The sequence below is a fragment of the Martes martes genome (assembly GCF_963455335.1).
Source record: "Martes martes genome assembly, chromosome: 13".
Classification (NCBI taxonomy): Eukaryota; Metazoa; Chordata; class Mammalia; order Carnivora; family Mustelidae; genus Martes; species Martes martes.
The window spans coordinates 36,189,273-36,216,066 of NC_137901.1; the positions used below are offsets into that span (position 1 = coordinate 36,189,273).

At 46.8% G+C, this 26,794-nt stretch overlaps 1 protein-coding gene across 6 annotated transcripts in view; it reads right to left on the reverse strand.

Moving 5' to 3' along the window:
- FHOD3 (formin homology 2 domain containing 3) overlaps positions 1–26,794 on the reverse strand; it is a 460,829-nt gene that overhangs the window by 392,497 nt on the left and 41,538 nt on the right. For all 6 annotated transcript variants that reach the window (XM_080821452.1, XM_080821455.1, XM_080821454.1 and 3 more), the window contains exon 2: positions 10,528–10,634. In XM_080821452.1, the coding sequence (XP_080677578.1) occupies positions 10,528–10,634 (107 nt within the window). The remainder of the gene's footprint in view (positions 1–10,527; positions 10,635–26,794) is intronic.

Here is a 26,794-nt window from a genome sequence, read left to right on the forward strand (position 1 = left end):
GCCAAGACGACACCCACATGCTGTCACTCAGCTTGAAGGCTCTGGCACACCCACGTCCAAGAGACTCGAGGTAAGCAGGGACCTAAACAGAACGAGAATCTACCTTGAAAGGGTGTGAGGTCACAGAAAATTAAACGAGGAGGTTGGACCCTGGGAGACTGCACACACATTTTCTTGTGTGTGCAGTCTGGTCAACTCCTTCCATCCATACGGTTAGCATGCACTCATGCTTGACCATGTTGGGAAAACTTTAAAATCCGTGCCCATCAAGTGGGATCCCTGGAATGCAACAACACACATCTGCTCGACCACTTTTACGCTTCTTGAATTTAGAAGAAAGGCACATAGCAGGGACATCACACAAAGCCGGTTTGCTGCACGGTAAGTCAAGATGGTTACAGCGTTGACCCCTCGCTCACAAGAAGGTAGGGGTCCACCAAAGAGTTTACAGGCTATTTAGCCTCAACAATGCTAATGTATACCACACCTTTGTATCCTCCTTCTTCATTTAAGAAAACAGGATGGGGGGAGGGCGCCTGGGTGGCTCAAGTCAGTTAAGTGTCTGCTCAGATCACAATTTCAGGGTCTCGAGCCCCACATTGGGCGCCCCACTCAGTGGGGAGCCTGCTTCTCCTTCTCCCTCTGCCCCTCCCCCCCAACGTGTGCTCACACACCCTTAAACCCTTTAAAAGAAAAGGAGGGGGACCCTTCTCCTCCATTCTGCTCCTGGTATGGCTCGTCCCACCCTGAGCAGAGAAGGACTAAGGCACACAGCAGCTGGGAGAATAACTGGGAGAAAACAGGAGTCCTGGCGACCTCAAGGTAACAAAGGCTTCGGGATTTGGATACAGGGAAGAGCCTGTGAATGAAGGTAAAATGGAGCCAGCTCGGCAGCACCGCAGCAGATAACCTACGGGGTCTGTCGGTGGCTGAGCTCCCTCCCATCACTTTTCTGGCCACTCCTTTCTCCCCATCAGGGCTCCCCGCCCCCACTCCAGAACAGTCTGGCAGTGCTCTCCTGCTTCCAGGTTTTGGGGTTGTGTTGGAGGGAAAGGAACAGAATCTCACCAGGGCACACAGCGAATACCGTGATTATGAATTCATCGTAATCACTGCACGTTTATTCTTGAGACCCGGTAAGAGGGATAAGTATGGCTTTTAAAATGGTCCCTTCCAGGAGTGCCTGGGTGGCTCCGTGGGCTAAAGCCTCTGCCTTCGGTTCAGGTCATGATCCCAGGGTTCTGGGATCCAGCCCCGCATTGGGCTCTCTGCTCAGTGGGGAGCCTGCTTCCTCCTCTCTCCTCTCTGCCTGCCTCTCTGCCTACTTGTGATCTCTGTCTGTCAAATAAATAAATAAAATCTTCAAATAAAATAAAATGGTCTCTTCCAAAGGAGAAAGGACAGCCACCTGCGTCGCCAACAAGAACATGCAGTGGCCTCCAGCCCTGCAGCTGCTTAGGAGCAGGAAATCTGCATTCACGACCCCTTCAGATGCCCACGAGCCTCTCCTTTATGATTTCTTTGTTCATCTGATTGTTTTACAATTCCCGGTCTCGAGGAGCTTTTCCCAAGTACACAGCACTTGACTCATCTTCCCAAGTCTGGGATTCCTATCAACACAGACTATGAAACTTTCTTCACACACACAAGTCTTTCTATGGACAATCCAGATGCTGACCTTCCTTTAATTCTTGTGATCATGCTAGAAAGTTCTCAGTGCATGGACCTGAATGACTGAACAGACTCTGGGGTGTTCTGGGATGGGGCCAGTAGCCACCGGCTGGGGGCACTTCTTCACCCAGTGGGGGGCAGAGATCTGGCCTGGAGCAGGAACCAGAGAACCAAAGAGAATGGCCAGCAGAAACCAGAGAACCAAGAACCTAATGACCAGTAACAGTGAACCCTGAGTCCACAGACCTCAAGATTTTCTGTACCTCGTATTTTCAGCAATTAGGGGTCGACACATAAAGCATGTAGACAAAAGTACATGCTTTAGATGCCCAGGTATGGGGGGAAATGCATGGAATGACCAGGGAAATGATTTCAGAAGAGCTCAAGTTCTGGAAAAGTTCAAGAGTGCCAGTTGATAGCCCTGCTTTTAGCTTCAAGCAACTACAAAACCGAATTTTGAGGACGTGCCTGTTTTCCCACAGAATTCTCTCATCCTGCAGTGGGGGGGAGGGGGGTCGTTTGATGCGGTTTGAGATTGCAGGCACCTGCACAGAAACAAGCACCATCCCGGAGGGGGCGTCTTCTCTGCACTAGTGCACTGAGAAAGCAGGCAATTAGCTTGGTCATGCTAAACCCCGAGGGAATTTACAAGACCACAGAATAAAGGCCTGTTTTGTAGTAGTTTCATCATTTACAATTCCTCTTCTTCAACATTCGACCTCCTTCCCCATCTGCCCCTGAACATGAAATCCTACAATAGAAGAAAGTCTGTGTGGAATTGGGGGCCACAGGCTATGGAAGCCACCTGAGAGAAAGGTGGCCCCAGATCCCAGGAGTTCCTAGCAAAGGAGAGGACTGGCCTCAGCTGAGGGGAGTGGTGGTAAGTGGCAGCTACGTCCACAGAAGCTGTCCTCCATCTCCCATCCCTGCTTTCTCCCACCTTCAACATGGGTACCACTGCTGTGCCCATTTTGCAGATGAGGAACACAACACTAGTAGGAAGGACATAAACTGCCTCAAGTCCCACAGCTGGTAGAAAGAGACCCAGGCTGAAAGAAGACAGACTCCGTGGTCATCTGCACCTCCTGCCCGTTCCTGGAGGACTGCCTAACCTCCTTCAGGGCTTACCAAGGATAAAGAGTCTAGGCATTTTTAGGGAACTGGTGTAACCAATACCAAAACCTAACAAAAAGGATATTAGAAAATTAAGATGCAAATTAAGACAATATTGGCTAATCGAGTTTGGTTTATTCTAAGAATTCAAGAAGAATTACAGGGAGTTCTAGGTTTTACTTAAATATATGTCAAGGGGCACCCAGGTAGCTCAGTTGGCTAGTGTCCAACTCAATTTCAGCTCAGCTCGTGATCTCAGGGTCATTAGATCAAAGCCTATAGAGGACTCTGCGCTCAGCGGGGAGTCTGCTTCTCCCTACCCCCCCCCCAACCCCTCTCCCCTGCTCATACTCTCAAATAAATGAAGGCTTTTTTTTTTTTTTTAAGATTTTATTTATTTGACAGAGAGAGACACAGCAAGAGAGAGACCACAAGCAGGGGGAGTGGGAGAGGAAGAAGCAGGCTTCCCGCTGAGCAGGGAGCCTGATGCGGGCTTGAGCCCAGGACCCTGGGATCCTGACCTGAAGGCAGACGCTTCACGACTGAGCCACCCAGGAGCCCCTAAATGAAATCTTTAAAAAAATAAAATATTTCAAAATATTTTAACAAAACAACTCCTCTGGATGCAGAGGTGGACCCCTTTTAGGGGTGCCTGGGTGGCTTAGTGGGTTGAGCATCCCTTGGTTTCAGCTCAGGTCATGGGTTTGAGCTCTGATCTCAGGCTCCGCACTCAGCAGGGGAATCTACTTGAAGATTCTCTTCCTCTGCCTCTCCTGCAACTGGTGTGCTGGCGTGCCCGCTCTGTCTCAAAATCTTTTTTTTTGTTAAAGATTTTATTTATTTGACAGACAGAGATCACAAGTAGGCAGAGAGGCAGGCAGAGACAGAGAGAGGGGGAAGCAGGCTCCCTGCTGAGCAGAGAGCCCGATGCGGGGCTCGATCCCAGGACCCTGAGATCATGACCTGAGCCAAAGGCAGAGGCTTTAACCCACTGAGCCACCCAGGCGCCCCTCAAAATCTTCCTAAATAGAGGTTTGAGGTTTACAACTCCCTTCCTCCGGGAATCACCCCAACCTCTCTGGTCTTTGATACTCTTCACCTGGGTCCCAGACCAATGTTCCTCACCTGGCCACCTCACACCTCGAGTATCGTTCAAGGTAACCTGATTTGTATAAACGCTCTCTCCCTCCCCTCGCGGCTCCCCCTCCAGAACCTCACTGCTTTTCTAAAGTTGCTGTCTGTACATGAGCCAACTGACATCATGTGCCCATTTTACTCTCGTCTTGCCATCGTCAACTAGTGCCACAGCACCCTCCCCTTCTACCACAGGCCCCAATCCACCCCCCTCACCCCGCCTTCCTCTGCCACCAGGTTCAGGTACTTGAGATCACAGTGGGCCACATCGGAAAGCTGCCTCCCAGTTCAAAGTTCTGTCCACTCACACCACCCTTCCCATTACTGGGCTTCCAGGAAGACTCCTCCTTTGTAGGACAGGTCTCTTCTGACTCCCTACCCCCACCTTAAAGCCCAGTGCCCACCCGAGCTCCCCCACTCCTGCGGGATGCCATCTCTGTCCAGTGATGCAACTAACATTTGAAAGTACTTAGAGCCTTTCCACTCCTACTGTCCCCTCAGCATGGGAGTGGATGCTCTCTCTCCTGGTTTCCTAAGAACCATCTCCTTGCCTAGGCCCACCTCAAGTTCTGATTTCATTGATCTGAAGCAGAGCAGGAAGAGAAGTTGTTAAAGTTCCCCAGGTGGGTGCAGTGCCCACTCTAACACCAAGAACCTAGGCTATAGGTTCCCAACCAAAACAGCAGACCACCTAAGGAGCTTTTAAAGAGGTGAGAATCCAGGCCCCAGACCAACCTCCTGAAGCCGGTGCCTAGAAGCCAGCATTTCAAGGCAGCTTTCCTCCAGGTAATTCAGAGGCAACCCAGCACTGGCCTGGGGCTGGTGTGCAAAGTTTTAGGTGGGGCAGAGTTCCACAGCTTTCCATCAGATTCTCAAAGATTTCTTTGCATCCCAATAGGTCAAGTTTGAAGGAAAAAGTAGTTTTCCCTTCTTACTGTCTGATAGGAAACCTCATCCAGTCACCTCTTGGTCCGTGTTTCCTCTGCTTCTAGACTTAGCAGCACTGAAAAATCACCTACATTTTGAACCCAAATCTAAAAACTTACTGAACCTGAAAATCCAAGCCATACACAAACAAAAACCCTGCATGAGTTGAAAGACTCTGGTTCAGGTGTGGACGGGAAGCAATGAGCAGCTTTTCCTTATTCTCCTTCCAGGTGACCACCTTCAGGTGAGAGCGCAGGCGTGTTGTCTGGGGCTCTTGGGGCAAACCGGCAAAGGAGACGAAGAGTCTCCAGTCTTAGTGCTCAAACTGCAGCCGCCAAGCGCAAACCGGCAAAGGAAACGAAGAGTCTCCAGTCTTAGTGGGTGCCAGGCTCAAACTGCAGCCGCCAAGCGCAGCCGCTGGTCCGGGTGAGGGAGAAAACCAGCCCTTTTCAAACAGAAGGGGCCGCCCTGGCAACTTCAGGGCTCCAATCCTCCCTGCCGAGCTCTCCCACCTAAAACCCTGCGTGCCCACAAACCAGGCAGAAACCTCAGGGATCCATGGGCCCCCCCACATGGTTCCTTGGGGTTCACAAGCTACAGGCCAAGAAGCTAGGCACATTGGAGCCCAACCAGAGCTCTCCCCAACCCCTCCGTGCCCCTCAGCACGTCGACTACAAAGCTGGAAGCCTCGGGGTACACGGGCCCCTGAAGACTGGCTTCCTCACCTGCACTGGGGGGGACTCAGGGCCGGCCAACCGCGCCATCCACTTGGCGTGGGAGTTCACGCTCCCTTGCTCAACTTCCAGCAGCATTTTCAGGAATGGCCTTCCCAGGCAGCCCTGGAGGGCTTTAAAAAGCAGCACCGTCTGGGCCCACCCCCAAGTTCTGACTTCATTGGTCTGAAGCTGAGCGGGAAGGGAAGTTGTTAAAGTTCCCCAGGTGGGCAGAGTCTCCACTCCAACACCGAGAACCTAGGCTGTAGGTTTCTGACCCCAGAGCAGACCACCTGAGGAGCTTTGGAAGAGGCCAGGATCCCAGGCCCCACACCAGGCCTCCTGAAGCAGGCACCTAGAAGCCAGCACTTCAAGGCAGCTTTGTCTGGGGTATTTGGCTCTAAGTACCTTCCAGTGTTTGGCCCTTTCCAGCCCTGCCTGTCCCAAGCCTCAAGCCGCACACTGCCAAGCTCTCCCCATCCCACAGGGTTGCACCGGTTCCCCACCCCACACAGCCCTGTGAGGGCTAGCAGACAGGGGGTGAGGAGGAGTAAGCAGCACCCCAGGCGATGCGGGATGGGGAGAAGCAGCAGCTCTCTTCAGAGCTGCCCCTGGGGCACAGGGGAAGATGAACACCCTAAGTGACCAAGACCAAGGCAGGAGTCAGGGACGCTCACCCCACATGCAACAACCACACTGGTCCTCAAGCCCCTGGGAGCTCTACCATGCTCCTTCAGATGGCCCCCTCGCCCCTCGACCTTGCAAGGCCACTGTCCCTTCAGGGCTAACTTCAAGCCCCACCTCCTCAGCGGCAGGTCCCTGTGCCCCTCAGCTGCCCCTGGTTTTCTTTCAGAGGCAGGAGAGGTAGAAATAAGCAAAAAAGAGGCCGTGGCTCTCTGGCCCAGCTCTGCCCTGTGCGCAAGGATGCAGCCTTGGTTTCCTTAACTAACAGAAATGAGTTTTCAGAGCGCGTGGCCTGCATGGAGCCCTCCAGGTCTAGAATCCAGTGATTCCCGTTCCAGTGTATCTGCTTCTCAAACGCTTCTGGAACACTTCTCAAATTATAGTAAAGGCTACTACTTTCGAGTTTGTATTATATGCTGGGAACCGGCTTGCTGATTTAGATACTATACTCATTGCATTTTTTCCTCACAACTGCCCAACGAGGATGTACTAGGATTATCCCCAGTTACTAGGAGACTGAGGTTCAGAGAGGGGAAGTAGCATCCCCACGGCCACACAGCCATGAGGCTAATTGCAAAGCCCATGTCCCTAACCGCTACACCATGCTGCCCCCGCGGTGCTCCTCTCCATTGCAGAGACCTTGCTGGGATCCCTGCTGACACGGGGATGTAAATGGAATTGGGTAGTATCGTCCTTATTTTACAAATAAATTTCATAGACTCCTATCAGAGATAAAGTGGCTTGCACAAGGACACACAGGGAAGGAGCAGGAATAATCACCCAGAGGGCTGGGAGTTTCTGGTTCTGTGACGCATGGTATGGTGGCTAATTTCCCTGGCCTTGGAAGGCAATAAATAGACCTGGCTCCATTTTGGTAGCATAATAATTGCTTTGTCCTTCTACTTTTCAAGGTCTTTCTCCTCTTCTCGGTTAGCTATAGCTTAAGTGATAACTCTAAACAAGGAGTGAGTTAATTTTTAGTCTTGGCATAAAAGAGCCGGGTAATGGACAAGAACAAAGGAACTCCTCCAGTGAGGAAAATTCTCTCAGAACACCCTGTGCAAAAAAACACCACCATTTGCACACGGCCTGCCACACGTTGTCATTATATGGTCACAACGTTAGCAGATTGTTGCTTTAGCTCACACAAAGAAATCAAGGGAAAGAATGGTTTTATGTGTCCTTTTCATGCCTCAAAAGGACAATTCTTAACTAGAAAGAAATTATATTTTAACTCCCATTCATGGGAGACAAGAGTTCTCAGGCATACAGACTTTGCCAAATGCCACCCTCCTAGGGAGGACTCGGGAGGGACACTCGGTGCAAATGACACGGCAGATGTGGCCAGACACCACCCACTTGTGCAGGAAGGCTCAGCCTGCTGGCCGCTTCCAACCAGCTCCCAGCAAACCGCCATATGCTGCTGCGGCTCAGTGGCAGTAAGTGGCCCGGGGGAGCAGAGGACCCAGCAAGGTCAGGACAGCATCATCCCGATCTGTCTTCTGCAACCTAGGCCAGGGACAGAGGGGCTGCCCCACCAGTGGTCAGTGAAGCTAGCATCTTAATATTCTTCTGGACAAAAAGGAGTGTCATCCTGAGTACACTCCAAAGGACAAGGTGGGAAGGTCACCACAAACCAGGACTCTGGCAAAGACATAAAGCCCCCTCTGGGGTGAGTTTGGGGCCCACTTGTCAAAACCACAGCTACCCAGCAGGGTCTGGCTACCTTCTCCGGTGGACACCTGCCCACATATGAGTCCTGCCTTCTCCTCTTGCTGTAATCCATCTTAGGTGCAGGTGCAGAAATGGGCTCAAGGTTGCATCTATCAGATGGACCCATGGCCAGGTGATGATTCGCAAAGGAACAGAGTGAGGAAGCAAGCCCCAGGGTCTCCTCTAAGGAGCTCGCCACTGGGTACCTCGCTCTTGAGGAATGGCCGCAGGGACTACGAGCACCAGGATGCCGATGCCAACAGTGCCAGGTGATGGCAGCAAATGTGTCCTCCCCGGAGCCACCGTGCAGCATGCTTGAGTTCTTTGAACCAAATCTGGCATTTTAGCCTGGGACCGATGGTGTCCTTGCATGAACCAACCTTATATCACCAAAGGCGCCAACATACTTCCTGAATAAACCCAAAACGCCTTTGCCCAGGACCTCTGGGAGGGCCAGGGGAGTACAGACTTGGAATCGGGTCCATCTGTGTTCATACTTGGCTCTCCCAGCTCCTGGCTCTCTCTCCCTGGATGTGGAATTTACCTCCTGACCCTCAGTTGTTTCAGATGAAGAACAGAAACAATGAAATTCACTCACATGACTGTTAAGAGAATGAACTATTAAATAAACAGACCGTGAATAAGGTGCCTGGTATTGTGAGTGGCACAACAGGCGCTCCAGAAAGGTTATTTTCTTCTGCGCTTGAATTTTCTCTTTTAGAGAGAGAGTGTGCAGGTGCTGGGGGCAGGGCAGGGGGGAGGCCGAGGGAGAGAGAGAATCTCAAACAGACTCCATGCCTGGCACAGAGCCCGGCACAGAGCAGGGCTCAATCCCAGGACCCTGAAATCATGACTTGAGCAGAAATCAAGAGCCAGATGCTTAACCGACTGAGCCACCCAGGTGCCTCTTTCTTCCCCACCCTCAACTCTTAATACTGCTATCTAATGTAGTGATGCTTTTTTTCCCCGATAAGCTCCCAGCTCCAAATTATTTGAATTTTGATAAGAAAGAAAAAAATCGAACAGGGCATGGTCTTCAACTGTAACACCAGTAGAGATATTTTTCAGGTTGATAATAATCTACTCACAACACAACTCGTGCATGCTTAATCAATGAGCCATGAAGTCATCCACTTAGACTGTTATCCAGCCTGAATTCTGACATCTTATATAAAGGGTTGTCATTGTCAGTAAAAACTATAGCAATGGAATTTTCCCAAGTCTATCAATCTAATGTTTTTGTTTTTGTTTTTTTTAATAATGATGAGTAGAACCTGGTGTGACATAATAATGAGTGTGTGCATAGCCTATGGTAGTTTCCAGGATCTGTTCCCATTGGGTCCTCAGAAAACCTTGCTGGTTCCTACCAAGGATCTTGGCCTTAGTGCTCATGGTCATGTTATTCAGGAATCCATTCTGAGATCCTGCCACTTACTTGACTACCGATGTTCAGTAAGCACCTATAATGTGTTGAGAAAATGCTAGATGACAGATACTCAGACAAGCCCAGTACTGACCTACTAGAGTTTTAGCAGCAGACAACTGAGGGAGAGGACAATTAAGGGAGAAAGCACCATGAACAGTGGCAGGCGTAGGGAAAACCCAGCAAACTATCGTAAATACTACAATCAGGTAGAAAACTAACACTAAGGAGGTTTCCATTTTCCCTCATTTTTGAGCCTTTCATGAAGAATCAGCACTCCCAGATAAGATTCATCTGGGTGTAATCTATTTTTAATTCAGGCAAGGTAGTTTCAAAGCAACTTTTGGGGAGGTCCTTGAACACCAGATTAAGACAGCTAAGCTTTATTTGGAAAGCAACAGGGAATCTCTGAAGGTTTCTAAGGAGGAAGGTGATGAAATCAGAGATACACTTGGTTCTGAATGGATGAGGACAGAAAGAAAGGCAGGGGGCCCCCAATCAAAAGGCTTTTTCAATAACCAAATAAACACAGGAAGAGCTGACTGTATGCTTATATGTGATTTATATGTGATTTGACTTTCTGACCACCTGATTTTTTTTATGTCTATCGCTTTATTCAGATTCACAGCAATCAGAAGTATTAAGCAGTTCTAGATGTAGGCTAAAAGTAACTGGATGTTAATTAACACCCTCACAAATCATTCTCTCCACTACTGTGAGTTCAAAAGGTGAAATAGTGTAAAAAAATATGCTAGGACATCTGCCAAGGAAATGAAATATCCAGGAAGTTATCATTAAAAACAATGCTTAAAATAGTTATCAAACCACTAAATCTAGAAAATATTAATTTAATTATATTTGGTTTAAAAAAAAAAACTTAGAAGGTCAATAGAATGTGACTTATTAAACTATACCAGAAATCTTTCTGCCCCTGAGTGGCCTTGTCAAGAAGAATGACTCAAAATTCAAAAGGGTTTGCAATGACTGCTGGTCAGTCACCTGCGTCTCCCTTCTCTTATGTGATTGTGAGTGCAGAGAAGGTCAAAGCTACAGTGGTTTCTTCCGAGTATTTTAAGGCCTTAACGTACCCCCATATCTCGGTATCTTGGACAGTTTGGACTAGTCCACAGGGACAACTGTCGCTCTTACCCAGCATCATCCTGGAAGCCTTCCAACTCGTCGCGCTGCTCTGCCAGGGTGGCCTCCAAGTCCAGGTAGGCGCCATTGTGGGAAAGCTGCAGTGTGCAGTCATCCAGCTGCAAGAGAAAGAGCCTTTAAGCCCAGCCTGCTCCTGAGATGTGGACTTCGGATGGAGAAATCACTTCACGGGGCCCTCAGGTGTTTTTGAAAATCAAGCATGATTCTGAAATTCAGATCATAATTGGAAGAGGTAGCAGGTTCGTCCAAATCCATTGGGAGCACATGACACAGTGACCAGACAGCAATGACACTCTGAAGGGACTGGCGCTGACAGGGTCCAGGGGACAGGGGAGGAGAGGAGCCCTTTGATGCTGGTGTCACTTTCCACTCTGAGGACCCCAGAAATAAGCCATGGAGGATTTGGGGAGTGGAAACCAAAATCACAATGCTGATGTGACCTTAGATTAAGAGTCACAGAGTCTAAAAGGCAAACCTGGTGGGCAGAACATGCCATTTCCTTTGATTCAATGAAAAGCCTACTCCTTCAGATTCTATGGTCCTACCTGGTACATGACAATTAGTAGTTGCTCAATAAACACTTTTACAGTTGAACTGAAATGTTCTCTATCTGAATGACACCATATTCAAATTACAACATACCAAAAAAGACATTAGGTCTTTTTGTTACTAGTCTTACTTTTTTTTGAAATTATTTAATACTGACATGCTATTAATTATGCCCCACGCTTAATTCTAAGCATTTTACATAGATTACATCATTTGATTCTCACACAATCCCTATTAACTTCTATTGTCCTCCCCATGTTACGAAGACGAAGCTAAGACACAGAGAAAGACTAATTTACTTGCCTCGTGTCACACCTGGGGAATAGTGGAGCTGGGATCTGGATGCTGGTAGTTTGTGTTGATCCCTAACTCTCGATCCCTATGCTGCCCCGCATCCTCTCTATGGCCACAAACCTACAAAGGACTTGAAAATACCATGCTTGCAAAATGCAGTATGTGTTATCGTAGTGTTCTGGTATGGCCAAGACCATGCCACAAGTTTGCCAACCCCGTTCCCTTTCCTTTCTGGGCCCTGAGAGCATACATCCCAGCCTTACAGCAGGGCTAATGGCCACGTAACTGAGGCCTGACCAATGGAATATGAGTGAAAGTTAAAAAAAGGCCCCCAACAGGCCTGGCCTTAACATCCCCACACACCTAGAGGCAGAGAAGCCAGAGGAGGACTCCAGAGTCTGGAAACCAGCAGAGCCCCGGCTAGGAGGAGCTCTGGTTCCTGAATCCCTGCATGGAAGAGAGCATCCTGTTCCCTGAGTCTACTACGCACCCTGGCTGGTTACAAGGGTACAAGACGTGAGCCTTTGCTGTGGTAAATTGTTAAGACTGTGAGGTTGTTACAGCAGTCAGCACTGCATGACATTTAGAATAATCGATGCACTTGAAAATACAGGAAAATTTTTAAACACACACACACACACACAAGAAAATAATTTTACTGAAGATTAACATGATGAGGAAATCCAACTTCACACTTCATTTCTTGGGCCATAAGTGTGGTGCTTAGTGTTCGCCTACCTGATGAGTTATGGCTCTTATCCCAAAATGACAGGAGATTGGGGGAAAACAAAGGCAAATATTTCGCTCCCTTAAAACATCTAGATAAATGCCTGAAAATCCATCCACTGTAAGTGGGATTTCAAACAAGGAATTAGTCTCTTTGGATGGAAAGGCTTTGCTTATTAACCTCAACAAGAGAAATATAGACCGCCGACTGGTTAGAATCGGCATCTGTAACAGGGGGCTAATTCTTGTAGAGAGCCCGCAGTTCCTGTTTCTAGTCATCCTCAACAGAATGAAAGGAATTTGTGGGGGGTTTTTAATTATTATTATTTGTAAGAAATACCTAGCTAAATCACTTGAAGGGGTTAATCCCATTCGATTCACTTTCTCTAACAACAAACCGCTCCCCTTAGCTGCTAAAGGCGCGCTGGTGAGCTTCAGCATTCTTGCCTGGCACTTTGCAGATGGATCATCTCATCTGAGAAAGCATTTAAACCCGATGGTCCCATTGGCCAAACTCACTGTCCTGCGTTGTGAGAGGTGCACCCCGAGTTTGGGGGGAACACGCATGGGAGCTGCCTCCCCCAGCCTGCGGAAGCAGCCGACAGGAAGGACGTCCTGCAGAAGGCATCTCCTGGGCCAAGGGTCTCCTGTGGACTGAAATCAAACTTGATTGTTCCTAGATGGAAAATTCCATGAGAAACCGGACCGGTTAACAAGTACACCAAACCATGACTCCAGCTGAAACGACTGCAGCTCCGGCTTGCTCGGACCCCCTGCTGAGGTGAGTAACTAAGAAAACTGACTCGATCTGTCCTGTTGATAGGACTAACACTGTTGCTTATTTTGCATATCACCGATAATCAACAGACCAGAAGATGGGGGTAATGAAAGCCCTTCAGGCAGTAACAGTTCCTTTGGCCTCAGCCCCTGGAATCGCGTGAGGCCAGAGAAAGAGGCTTTTGGATAAAGAGTTTCTGCTTCTCCTCCAGGGGGCCTGAGTCATTCCGAGGCTGGGGTCCACACTCCCGCCAGACAGAGAGGAAGTGCTGCTGTGGGCATGGAGAGAGGCAGAATGGGCACATACGTGTGGTATAAATACTGCCGCGAAGGCCTATTTCAAGCACCAAAGCAAAGTCACAGAGCATAGAGTTGGAAAAAGAGACAAAGAAGCCCACCAGTGTATAGTATTTTCACCAGATACAAGAGATGTCAGACTCATGAGTAGCAATACAACAATTAGGAAGTGACATGTTTTGAGGATTTATTAGCTTTGCTTTAAATATAGCTTATTTAATTGTATGTTTATATACTTTACTTTTTAATAATGGCGACATTCAACAACTAGCTCATACAATTTCCCAAGAATGGACATGTCAGCCCCTCCAGCCACCCAGGCCAACTCTGGCACACACCCCTCTGGTCCTGCCATGTCATTCTTTGGAGGCACCCAACATGGAGACAGCAGGACGTGCATAAGAGGCTGAGGACCCTGTATGGGTTTTCCGTCCTTACCACCCCACCTAGGCCTTTGGTGGTCGCCTTAGCTGGGGCAGAGGTGGGGCTCCCTGGCCACCAGCAGATTGAGCACTGTTCTTACCAGCAACTGTGGCCAGTTTACCGACCATGCCCATCCCATACCTCCTGCTTTATTCTCAGGAGCCTGAGACGAATACAAATATCCGGTTTTCCTCAACATTTACCAAGTATCAGCCTCAGCACGCTCCTGGCCAGCCCAGAACCACAACAGAACACCCCACAGTCTCCCTGGCTTCCAGCAACAGAATCCCAAAAGCTTAGCAGAACTGCCTGTTCTCATCATTCCTCTCCTCACATTCAGGGCATCATTACTACCCTTTCCCTAGTTCAATTTTAACAAAATTATATATCAGACACGGGCTGGGCACCAAGGAACACATAAACGCTTCCTCCCCTCAAAGATCATTTTATTGAGTAAATATAACACACAAATAGAACACAGAAGAGAATTAAAAGCCATTTAAACCAACTGTTATCATGTGTGGAAGTTCATCCTCAGTCATATTCCTTCCCTATAATTAGCAGCCACAGGCTCCTGTGACCCAAGCATCCTCCATAAAAATGCCCCAGTCCTCCTTCCAGAAGAAAGGCCGCCATTTCTTCCTAACCCAGCATCACGACCCTGCTCCCCTAATTAACAGATGGGCAATCTGTGCTAGTAGTGTTAGTTAACTAAACCAGGGGAGATGACTATGTGCCTTTTAATCTGTCAGGAAGAATGTGTGGCGTCCTCACAGGAGAGCTACGGGAAGGGGGTCAAGGTCAGACGTCGCAGCTTGTAGCGAGCCGGGACACGCAAGCACCACAGGGGTCCCAACTACACACGCAGCCTGTGTAGACACCCCACGATTCAGCACACATCACCTGCTCCACGCCACCACCCAAGCCCCAGCTCATCGGTACACCCAAGACACGGGAGGTTAATATTTAAACCATCCCATGGGCCAAGGAGTCGGAAGAAAGGGCTTCTTTGCTGGACAGATGCATTGAAACCATGAGAGCCCCTAAAGGAGGGTCAGCTTTAGGGATCACTTTAAAAGCAAATTGGTGAGTCCCCTCGATGAGTTCTCCAGTCCCGTTGGGATACCTGTTCCAAGAGAACGCACCATGTGAACAGGCAGTGAGTCAACGTTCACGCCGCCCGGCTGTTCTACTTTTTTTTTTTTTTTTAAGATTTTATTTATTTATTTGACAGACAGAGATCACAAGTAGGCAGAGAGGCAGGCAGAGAGAGGAGGAAGCAGGCTCCATGCTGAGCATGGAGTCCGATGTGGGGCTCAATCCCAGGACCCTGGGATCACGACCTGAGCCGAAGGCAGAGGCTTTAACCCACTGAGCCACCCAGGCGCCCCACCCGAGCTGTTCTAAAGGTTCACACAGAACTCTCCCAGTTTGCCTCCACAGAGGACGCAGACACCTGCCTCCCTGTCCGACCAGCGCCCGACAGGGAACCTCAGTTCCTACTTCCACCGGGGCAACCTGATCCCCTCCCTTGGCCGCTCATGTCAACCATCTTCCTGAGTGACTTAAGGGCCCTGGAATTTCCTGACGCCGACAATTTTTACGGCGGCCCTGATCCCCTGGCAGCATGCTCCCCGCACTCCTTTCTTGGCTTTCGGTGCGGTGGCCAGGACACTGCCGGGCACCGCAGGACATGAGACAAAGCGGGGAGCCCCATGGGAAGATACCGTTACAGGGCTGTTCCAGAGTGAGGCAGGCAGGGAAGGCTAGCAGCGGTGACACTGGTGTAGCAGGGAGACTTCAGATCCGGCTGTGAACGTGTGGCCAGGATTCCGGTGAGGGGACCGGGTGCTCAGGAGGGGGTCGGCCACGGAGCCACAGGAAGGCTCCAGAACTTTGTGTCACCCCACCTCCACATACCGTTAAAGCAGGCCATCCACCCCTCACAGGCGGGCTGCACAAGGCCCCTCTCAGGTTCTCTTCCCTATTCCTACAAAGACAGGGCATTCAAAAAGAAAAGGCAGACTCACCATCCTAGGAGGGTTAAAAAAAAAAAAAAAAAAACCTAAAACAAGGCTGATGTCACGTCTCGATTTGTATGTTCTTTTCTTTCCTTAATCCACTGAAGTGGCATGCATGTTCCGGGGGTGGTTTAATGATTACCTCGGTTTGGCCAGTGCGTCCACAGTGATCCTTAGGCTAGGCAATAAAATAAATTTGCACGGAACCGTTCTATAAATATACACAAGGGCTATCCTTTAAGCTAATTTTGGTAATAGTTCAGAAGTGGGAACACATAGGCTGATTTTCAAGAGAAGAAAAATAAAAGCTAAAATATCATTTGCTCACGTCATTTGATTGGTTCCTCCCATCCTCGTATCCACACAGCCTACAGTATGATTTTGTGGCTCCTTCCATCAAAAGCTGGATTTTTTTCTCTACGCCTAGAATCCGGGTTGGCCTGTGTCTTGCTTTGGCCAATTCAGCAACACATGTGACATCGTAGAGACCTGAAAGTACTCGTTCCCTTAGGGCTGTCCGCTCTTAATGCTCCTGGAACTCTGCCAGCACCAGAAGTAGCTGGGATAGCCAGCCTTCGTGACGTCTGTCTGTTACTGCCCCTGTGACACCCTGCCAACTGCCGCACACTAAGGGAGGCCAACATGGGTCATCGAGCCTCCAGATGACCCACCAGCTGATGACAGACACAAGAGAGCCCCGCAGATGTCAGCCAAACTGGCCCAAACCAGAAGAACCACCCAGTAGACCCATAGACTTGAGAGCAAAATCTTATAATTGTTGCTTTAGGTCCATTTCCCCCTCCCAGGGTCTGCCACTTCACACCACTGCAGACACACAGCCCCCAGGGAATTCAAGTTCACACTTAGGGTGCTCAGTGCCTGGATCGGTGATGGGTGAGAGGCTCTCATCCCCAAGGTGCCGCCGAACACACATGACACTGTTAGCTCAGTCCAGGAATGCCACCACAATGTCCAGTCCTCCGAGGCCACAGAGCAGGCATGTCCTTCCCAGAGTCCCTACCTGGGGCAGAGGACAATAGCAGATGCTGGGCAGAAAGGCTGGGATCGTCCAGAAGTGGGAGAGTAGTCCGCTGAGAATCCCTCCCAGGGAGATAAGGAGGCAGCAGAAGGTAAAACAACACATGAGTTGTGGATCTGAGCCCTTAGAGCGCATTCCATCATCCCACTGTACAAAATGCACATTCAAAGATGAAAGCATGAAGATTCGCAAGATAGCACCTTCAAGCACAGGGCTCTTCTGACTGCATGACCACACACAAAGCCAGCCCCGCTATGGGCTCAGAAACGAAGCATGACTCTGGGTCCCATCTCTCTCCAGGGCAGGCTGACAGGGAGCTCCCTGGGTGCCCCCCTTTCAGGCGCATCCCAGCTCAAAGAGCAGTGAAAAGTGGTCAGCACATTTCCACTCATCATGTCTAAACACTATGCCTGTTTCCCTCTCAAATGGTGTTTCTCTTGCTTGGCAGTCACGAAGCTTATGGCTTCTTTAAACTTTGTGGTTCCTTCTAAAAGCAGCAGAGACAAGGAACTAGACATAGGTGATGGGAAAAAAAAAAAAAAAGTAGGAAAGAGAGCTTTCCAGTAAGCAGTGCCATAAGGTCCATCCACGATTTCTTAACAAAAACTGACAAAAACCCAGGCTCAGCCATTCCAGCATCTATGGGCTCTGGTTCTCCCATAACCCACACAGACCACTGCAGAGGGTCGAGATGGAGGACGGCATGCACGTTTTGGCTGCCCTCTGCCATTTCCTAAGATGGGTAGTGAAGACGTGGCATGTGTTTCATTGTCCTTCAAACCATACAAACCTTTCACATTTATTCCTTTGTATATGTAATACATTTCATAATAAAAAATGATTTGTTTCATCTACCAGTCCATTTTCTTAGAGAAAAACCAAATGAAACAGATTTACATGGTATCAGAAGAAAACAGATCCTATTGGCTAACCCCAACAAACGTTACTCAAACTTTTAAATCCCTAGGTGCCCATTTAACTTCTTTGGAACAACGAATACATCACAGGTACTTTAATAAATGTTTTAGGGTAAAGTACAAGGATATTTTTGAAGATCCAACATATATGGGTTATGAAATAAGATGAATGCATTTACTTTGAAAGAGGCTAGATTTTACTTCCTTGGAAACCTTTAGTAAGTTATGTTATTTGTGGCCACCAAATTCAGTGAGAGGAGCGATGTCCTGAAATTGATTTAGGCAGTTTCCAGATTTCTATTTAAGTCAACAAAACCGTACAGCTCACCAGCCGAAGGCCAGGGCTTCTGCCAAAGTCTACACGAAAGACAACGGCAAGATTTTTCCCATTAAGAGCTCAAGCCGAGGGGATGTGATAATCTGGTAAATATTTGAATTGTTTTAAGAGACTTTTTTATCATTAAATAAATAACCAAGAATGCATTAACCTCTCTTAAAGAGGCTGGAATATCTGCTCATGTTTACAGGTACCTTTTTCCATTTTCTGTTTCACTTCAGTCAATTTGAAAAACAGTATCAGCACTAAATTTCAGGATTATATATGATCCATTACAATAATCCTTTCCTGTGCTCATTCTCTGTGACAGGCACCGTGCCATGTCCCAGGGAGCCGACCACGATCAGGACAGCCCTGGCAGCACTCACGCCTGTACATGGGGCTGATCCCCAAACAGCTGGTCATAGTTCAGGGAAATGAGAAGGATAGTGAATTCGTGACCTTTGTCGTGTCTGTTCTGGTTTTCACCGTAGGACAGGTTTGGGGAGCAGGGAGCTAAAGGATGCAAAATCCCTTCCAGAGAAGAAGTTTGAGGAGTGAAGACTGAGAGAAGGAAGCCAGGGGCTCTGGAAAAGGAGACGTCCTGGCCCCGGGAGAGTTTAGGCTTGATTCTAGGGCAATGGGAAGCCATGAACTGGTTGTAAAGGGATGCGTGAAGGACCAGCTTTGCAATGCAGGGATGGAAGGGAGAAGACAAATGAAGATGCCAGGGAAGGATTTGAAGGGGGTTTGGACAATGGTGGAAGCCGTGGGAATGGAGAGAAAGGAGAGAGAGGGCTGATTCATGGAAAGAGAGGGGAAGGGAGAAGGAAAAGCAAGAGGGACATGGGGATTGATCAGATGCAGGGGTACCCAAGAAAGAGAAGCAAAATCTTGAGTTTCTTGTTTGAGCAAATTAATCTATTGGTGACACCTTTTACAAACATGAGAAACACGAGAAGGAAAGCTCCTGTGGGCAGCAAGACAGGATAGAATTGGGGGTTTTGTTGTTAACATGTTACATCTAAAACAAGAGGAGACACTGAGTAGAGAAATCTACTAAATCTAGAAAACTACCAGTTTGGGGGGTTCAGGTGTAAATACAAACATGGCAGTTGAAGTCTCACAAACGTACTCGTGTATCTAAGGATAACAGCTCACTTTTTGTATCTTGAAGATCTAGAATGGTATCTCCTTTTCATTCCTGATATTGCTAATTTGTGCTTTCTCTTTTTCTCACAGTTTAGGGAAGGCCCCTCATTCATTTATTAGTCTTTCCAAATGAAAAATCTTTTCATTATATTGCTTTTACACCATTTTAAGTTTTTTTTAATCTCATTAATTTCCTTCCTTCTACATTCTTTGTGTTTGATACGCTGCTTTTTTCTAGCATCCAAGATCTTATGATTGTCAGTCTTTTCTCTTTTCAATTATGTGCATTTTAGACTACGATTCTCTTCTGTCAGGTTTAGCTACAGCCCACAATATCTGATATGCCATATTTCATATATTTATTATCTTCAGTCCACAACATTTCCTAAATTCCACTGGGATTTCTTCTTTGATCCGTGGGTTATTTAGAAATGTGTTCCATACTTCCCAAATATTTGAAGATCTTCAAGTAGGGGCACCTGGGTGGCTCAGTCGGTTAAGCATCTGCCCACAACTCAGGTCATGATCTCAGGGTCCTGAGATCGAGCCCCGCATGGGGCTTCCTGCTCAGTGTGGAGCCTGCTTCTCCCTCTCCCGCTGCTTGTGCTCTCTTGTTCTCTCTCAAATAAATAAATAAAATCTTTTTAAACAGATCTTCAAGTATCTTTTTTATTGTTGATTTCCAGCTTAATTTCTCTGTAGTCAGAAAATATATTCTGTATGATTTTAATTCTTTGAAATTTATCAAAACTCATCTATGGCCCAGTAAATGGAATGGATATGTCCTCAATAGCCACAGTGTTAAGTGGGATTCTCAGCTTTCTATCCTCACCGCTTTTAATAACCTGCCCATTCTATAGAGAGGCGTATTAATCACCCACTACAGCTGTGAATTTCCTTTTTCCTTTTAATTTGGTCAATATCTAACTGATTGATTGATATTTCCTAGTAGCCTGACTCTCTTAGGAATATGAGATTCCTCCTTATCTCCAGGAATGTTACTGACCTTAAACATGACATCTGTTGCTAGGACAACCAGACCACTTTCATTAGGTTAGCACTATATGGTTTACCGCCTTCCCATCTTTCACTTTGGGATGGATGGATATATATATATATATCTATATCTATATATATATCTATATCTATATCTATATCTATATCTATATAGATATAGATATAGATATATATATATATATGAAGAGTCTCTTTTAAGGAGAACATAGTTTGGGTTTTTTTAATCCAATCTGTCAATCTCAGTTTTTTAATACAAGTATTTAATCAAAGTCTGTTAACCTAAAGAGATTGTTGGTATTTAGGTTCAAATCTACATATTCTAGTTTCCCCTTTCCTCCTTTTTTGCCACCTTTTGGATCAATCTCCTATTCTTTATTTCTCCATATATCCTTTGTCTTTTTCTATTATTGTATTTACTCTTAGCTACCCACTTGTGTTAATTCTTTCAGTAATTTACCCTACAGATAATCGCATGGCTTCCTGAGTCAGAAGTACCTACTAAAAATGAACATTATCATTTCCCAGACAATTTAAGGGCACTAGACCATTTTAATATGGTCTATACCTTTTGAGATATTAGGAAACGTATTTTGAACCCTGTGACATGGTATTATTTTGAGCAGTCAGTATTCATTTATATTTATCCACACATTTACCTTTTCTCTTGATCTTCATTCCTTCCTGCATTTCTGTGCCGCTATCTGTGATAATGTCCTTCTGCCTGTGGAACTCTCTCTATTATTTCTTTAGGGAGAGAGTATGCTGGCAACAAATTTCTTCATCTCCTATTTTCTGGAAACATCCTTACTTTACCTCCATTCTTTGGGTAACTGCTTTATTGAGATACAATTCATATAATCCTCTAACTCATTTAGAGTGTACCATTCCCCAGCTTGTAGTATATCCACAGAATTGTGCCTCCATCACAACAATCAATTTTAAAATATTCCCATCACCCAAAAAAGAAACCACATATCCATTAGCTATAACTCCTCATTCCCACAATCACACCCCCATCTAGCCCCCAGAAACCACTAATCTACTTCGTCTTAAAAGATTTGCCCATTCTAGACGTTTCACATAAATGGAATCACACAATATGTAGTGATTTGTGGCTGGCTTTTTTCACTTAGTGTAAAGTTTTCAAGGTTCATCCATATTATCCATCCATATTATGATATTTCATTCCCTCTATTGCTAAATAATATTCCATTGCATGGATATAGCAAACTTGATTTACTCATTCTTCAGTTGATAGATGTTGGAATTGTTTCCACTTCTTGGCTACTATGAATTACTGTGAACATTTCTGTATAACTTTTTATAGAGACATATATTTTCACTTGGGTACACTTTTTAAGAAATTGCCAGACTGTTTTCCAAACAGGCTACATCATTTTACATTCCCACCAGTGATGCATGAAGGTTCCAATTGGCCCATAATTCCACCAAACACTTGTTTGCTTTTAGATTATAGCCATCATAATGAATGTGAAGTGGTATCTCGTGGTTTTGATTTGCATTTCCCTGATGGCTAATGATTGTATCTTTTCACATATTTATTATTGGTCATTTGGGGATCTTCTATGGAGAAATGCCTATTCAAATCCTTTACCCATTCTTATTGCATCATTTGCCTTTTTGTTGTTGAGTTATATATTCTGGATACAAGTCCCTTTTTGGATATGTGATTTGCAATATATTCTCCCACTCTGTGGGTTGTCTTTTCACTTTCTTGAAGTTGTCCTTTGAAGCACAAATGCTTTTAATTTTGATAAAACACAATTTACTTTTTTTTTGTTTTACTTTTGGTACCATATCACCTTCACTCTGAAAGATTTTTTTTTTGGGAGGATACAGAATTCTACAATAGCAATTATCTTCTTGGAGTACTCACAAACTGTGTGCTCTAGCTCATATCAGCTCAGGTGAAACATCAGCTGTCAATCTTAATGTTGCTCTTTCAAAGAGAATCTAATTTCTCAGGCTGCATTTAATGCTGTCTTTGTCTTAATTTCCATTGGTTTTCCTATGAAGTGCTTATGTTTGGTTTACCTAGTATTTATCTTGCCTGAGGTTTATAGCACTTCTAGAACTCGTGGCTTACCATCATTTTTTTGGTCGTGGAAAATCTTCACCATATCTCATCCAATATTGCTTCCACCTCATTTTCCTTCTCCCATTCTAGGACTCTGATACCTGTATTTTAGACACATGTACCATATGTCTATTATGCTCTTTTCTGCATTTTCCATTTTGGCTCTCTATAAATTGGTTTTCACATGATCTACTGACTTATATTCCAGATCATTTAATTTCTCTTCATCTGTGACTAATTTTCAGTTGAACCTATCTACTCCATTCTTCATTTTTATATTTTTGGTTTTTACAGTTTCTATTTGCTTCTTTGTATTGTATACCCCTGTTTTGTTTGGTTAAAATTCTCCACCTTGTCTATTTTTTTAAAGTATTTATCATAATCGTTTTAATGATCATGTCTAGCATCTACACGACCTAAGATAGTTCTCTGATCCAAGTGTCTGGATATACCATGTATATTTTATTGACTGCAATACTTGTTTATGAAGAAACCTCAAGGCTCTGGACGATTTCTTTCTCCAGAGAGGATTTTCCCTGGCTTCCGGCCAGCTGTAGGAGTACATCACCATAATCCAATCAAGGATTGAGCTCTTAGAACTGGGTTTCCCTCTTTGCAGACCTAATATGTTTTCAGTTAACCCTTACTTCTAGGTGTAATTTTTAGGGGTCTCAACTGAATGGATGGAGTATTTATTAAGATTTGTCTACCTTGGTGAGCTCTGAGCTCTGTTTTCTTCTCCCCAGCACTATGAAACTGCTAACAGCTTTCCCTGACTTCTCAGCCTCCTCACAGTCACTTTCTGCTTGCCTTCATAGTCTCTGGACCTGCCACTGATGAACTGATGAGTGCATCAAGGTGAAAAACAACTTGGATGTCAGGATCATTGACTTTGACCTCAATGACTCTCCCTTCTCTCTGTGATCTTGGCTTCCCAAGTTCTGCCTGCCTTGGGAGCTTCTCTGATGCCTTCAAGAAGATATTTTTAGGACTCTGTCTATGTTACCTGCTGGGATGGTGGGCAGTGGAAGTCACTGGGCAGGCAGGGTGGTAGGAGTGTGGGGAGCCCACAGCAGAGAACCAGTCCCGGGGAGGTGGGGAGACTAAAGCAGGCAAAACCACATATAAGCCGGGGCTCTAAGCCCCCAGAGCAGGCTCTATTGTCTCATTAGTCTTCATTTAAAAGACAAAAGCAAACATAAAATTATTAAGAATTTCAAAAGTGTTTTAAAGGGCATCTGGGTGGTGCAGTCAGCTAAGTGTCCACCTCTTGGTTTCAGTTCAGGTTGTGATCTCAGGGTCATGAGCCCACATCGGGCTCTACACTCAGCATGGAGTCTGCTTAAGACTCTCTCGGGGCACCTGGGTGGCTCAGTCATTAAGCGTCTGCCTTCGGCTCAGGTCATGATCCCTGGGTCCTGGGATGGCACCCTGCGTCAGGCTCCCTGCTTGGTGGGAAGCCTGCTTCTCCCTCTCCCATTCTCCCTGCTTGTGTTTCCTCTCTCACTGTGTCTCTCTGTGTCAAATAAATAAATAAAATCTTAAAAAAAAAAAAAAGACTCTCTCCCTCTGTTCCTACCCCCATGTGCACAAGCATGTGTACGCATGCTCTCTCTCCCTAAAATATTTTTTTAAATTTTTTTTAAGATTTTATTTATTTATTTGACAGACAGAGATCACAAGTAGGCAGGGAGGCAGGCACAGAGAGAGAGGAGAGAGAGGAGGAAGCAAGCTCCCTGCTGAGCAGAGAGCCTAATGCAGGGCTCGATCCCAGGACCCTGGGATCAAGACCTGAGCCGCAGGCAGAGGCTTTAATGCACTGAGCCACCCAGGCGCCCCCCTATTTTTTTAAAAAGTGTTTTAAAAGGTGCTTTTTTCAGTGTTATTTTTTTGTTATGTTATATTAGCCACCGTATAGTACATCATTAGTTGTTGATGTAGCGTTCCATAATTCATTGTTTGTCTATAACACCCAATGCTCCATGCAATCTATGCCCTCCTTAATACCCACCACCAGGCTCACCATCCCTCCCACCCTCCTCCCTTCTAAAATCCTCAGTTTGTTTTCTAGAATTAAAAGGTGCTTTTTTAAAAGCAGAGCCTTAACCCCCAAGTACGGGGCCCTGTGTGACAACACTGGTGGCACACCGGTGAAAGCCTTCCTGGGACCAGCCCTTAACTCTGCCTCATGGGCTGTGGGCTATGAGCCAGAACGGTCTGGTTGACCTGCCAACTCCACTGATCTGCTTGTATTCTCCAGCGGCACGTCCTACAGAACATGGTTTGGGTGCACAGACGCTATGCCCAGGGTCTCTGTTAACCCTAGAACAGTACTTCTTAAACTTCTGGGTGCATAATAACCTCCGGGGACATGTGTCTAAGAGGAAGCTCGGGGTCATACCCCAGTATTCTAATGCTGCGGGTCTGGGCAGGCAGGGCTGACGCTGCTCATTTCCCACCAGCCCCAGGTGATCTGATGCAGGGGCCTAGAACACTCCTTAGAACAGGGCCCAAAGACACCATGCTAACTCCCAGGTTGGGATGGTGGGGGAGTTTCAGGATAGGCTGAGGGCCAAGAGCAGAGACTCAGCGGGGAGGGAGGGGGCCCCAAACCCTCTGCATTTTTTGGAAACTTGCCCTCTTCGCCCTGTCCCCAGCACCTCCTTCCTACTCCACCACATCAGTGTGTGTGGTGCTCATGCTGAGCCAGGGGGTCTTGGGGTCCAAGTCGGGGTTGGGGTATTAACCCCATGCCTCAGAGAAGCTATCCTCTTATCCTAGGAAAGCACACACATGGGCCAAGGATCCAGCTCCACCTGGTGTGTGTGCCATAAACACCCAGGAGCAGAAGCCACACCTCAGGGGAAGTCCTGCTGGCCATGACTGTGACTTCTAGGAAGAGCTTTCAAGAACACTAGAGGGGGAGCTGCCTGCCAGCCAGGAAACCCTAAATACCCCAGTCACTCCACAGCACCCCCGAAAGCAGCCTGTGGGGAGAAAAGAAAATCAACCAGAGAGTCAAGAGACCGGGTCTCTAGATCTACAGCTGCTGCCAAGCCAGCAGCAAAACCCGGGGCGGGCCAGTTAGCACTTCCTGTAAAACAAGGGAGCCTGGTGGACGGCGGCATGCACCCGGTTTGGCCTGCATGGCATTTTAAAGTATTTCTGGTTAATTGCCAAATAGTTAAAAGAGGCTGTACATATCCTTCCAAGTTTCCAGCTTCTCCTGCAGAATGCGAAAGTCCAGATGCCCTGGACCATCCCTTCCAGGCCCAGGGAGGCTGAGCTAAGCAGCACCCATCCCTTACTTGGGGTACAGGCTCTTCTGGTCCCCTGGGCTACCTGCCCACCTAATTCTCTCTTTCCATCCTCTGTCTGAACCCTGGCTCATGGGACGCCAAGGTCCTTTTTCCTCAAATGCTCTCTGATGAAATGTGCAGTTTCTTCATTGAGTTTCAACCATGCAGAACACTAACGTTCTCTGCCTGACACATTCTCAATAACCAGAGGGTTTCAAAATCAGCAGTGTGAAATCGGCAGACTATTTGACTCTACTCTGTTCCCTTAGTAACTCATTAACTATGTGACCAGACAGCCCTCGGTTAGTGATCGGCCGGAACCCCTCAACAAAACACTCTACTCCTTAGCAACTCACTGGGGTTTGGGCCACCTTTAGCCTACTCAGCGTCCCAGGTACCCAAGTCAGCATCCACTGCTCCCCTGTTTCTTCCTTCCTGCCACCGTAGCAAACAGGAGTTGTTCTCCTGAGCTGCCTGATGCCTCACTTCTGAGGGCCCTGACTGGTGACAATGACTGCCCCCACTTCGCATGACAAAGTATAGGGCTGGGGAGAGCTGTGGTTAAAGCCTGGGCCCTGTACTCCTGGCCACAACTTTTTAAATCCAATTTCAAAATCCACAGGCATCCACGAATTTCTAAATTACTACCATAGTTAATTTAAAAAACAAAAACAAAACAAAACACGGGCCTGACTCTTGAGCAGAAGACACGGGACTCTCGGACAGATCTCTCCTGGAGCTTCCGGCCTCTGTAAGACCACCTTCCCAACAGCCATGTGCAGGGAAAGCCAAAAATGTGGAAGCACTTCCATTCAGGACACCGCTTGCTTCAAGTAACTTTTCCCTGAAAAACCCCCAAACATGTCATCTTTAACGAGTATTTGGTAAATGGCCGTAGAGAGGAAAGTCACCTCCTCTTCTGGGATTATTCACATTATACAGCAGCCTGGGCAGGACCAGCACCGTAACCAGGTCCGGAGCATTCGGGGATCACACTCCTGATGGAGGCTGTGCACTTCAGGAACCGAAAATAAAGACCTTCAGGACACGACTCCAGCCATCTTCGTTCCAGGTTAGCTCAATGGAGGGTCTGGAGAATCCGACTATTCATACACAAATAATTTTCAATCTATGATTGTTCAAGATCAAGCTTTTAGAACCCATGAATATTTTTTAACATAGTATATACTCTCCGGTGAGTAAAAATCCACTTTGAGCTTTTGAACTTGTAGATTCAGAGGAGTTATTGGTCATCATTGTTTGGGATCTGGAGATACTCTGCCACTGAAAAGTATACGACAGTGTTGGCTTTTAAAAAAATCAAAATCAAGGG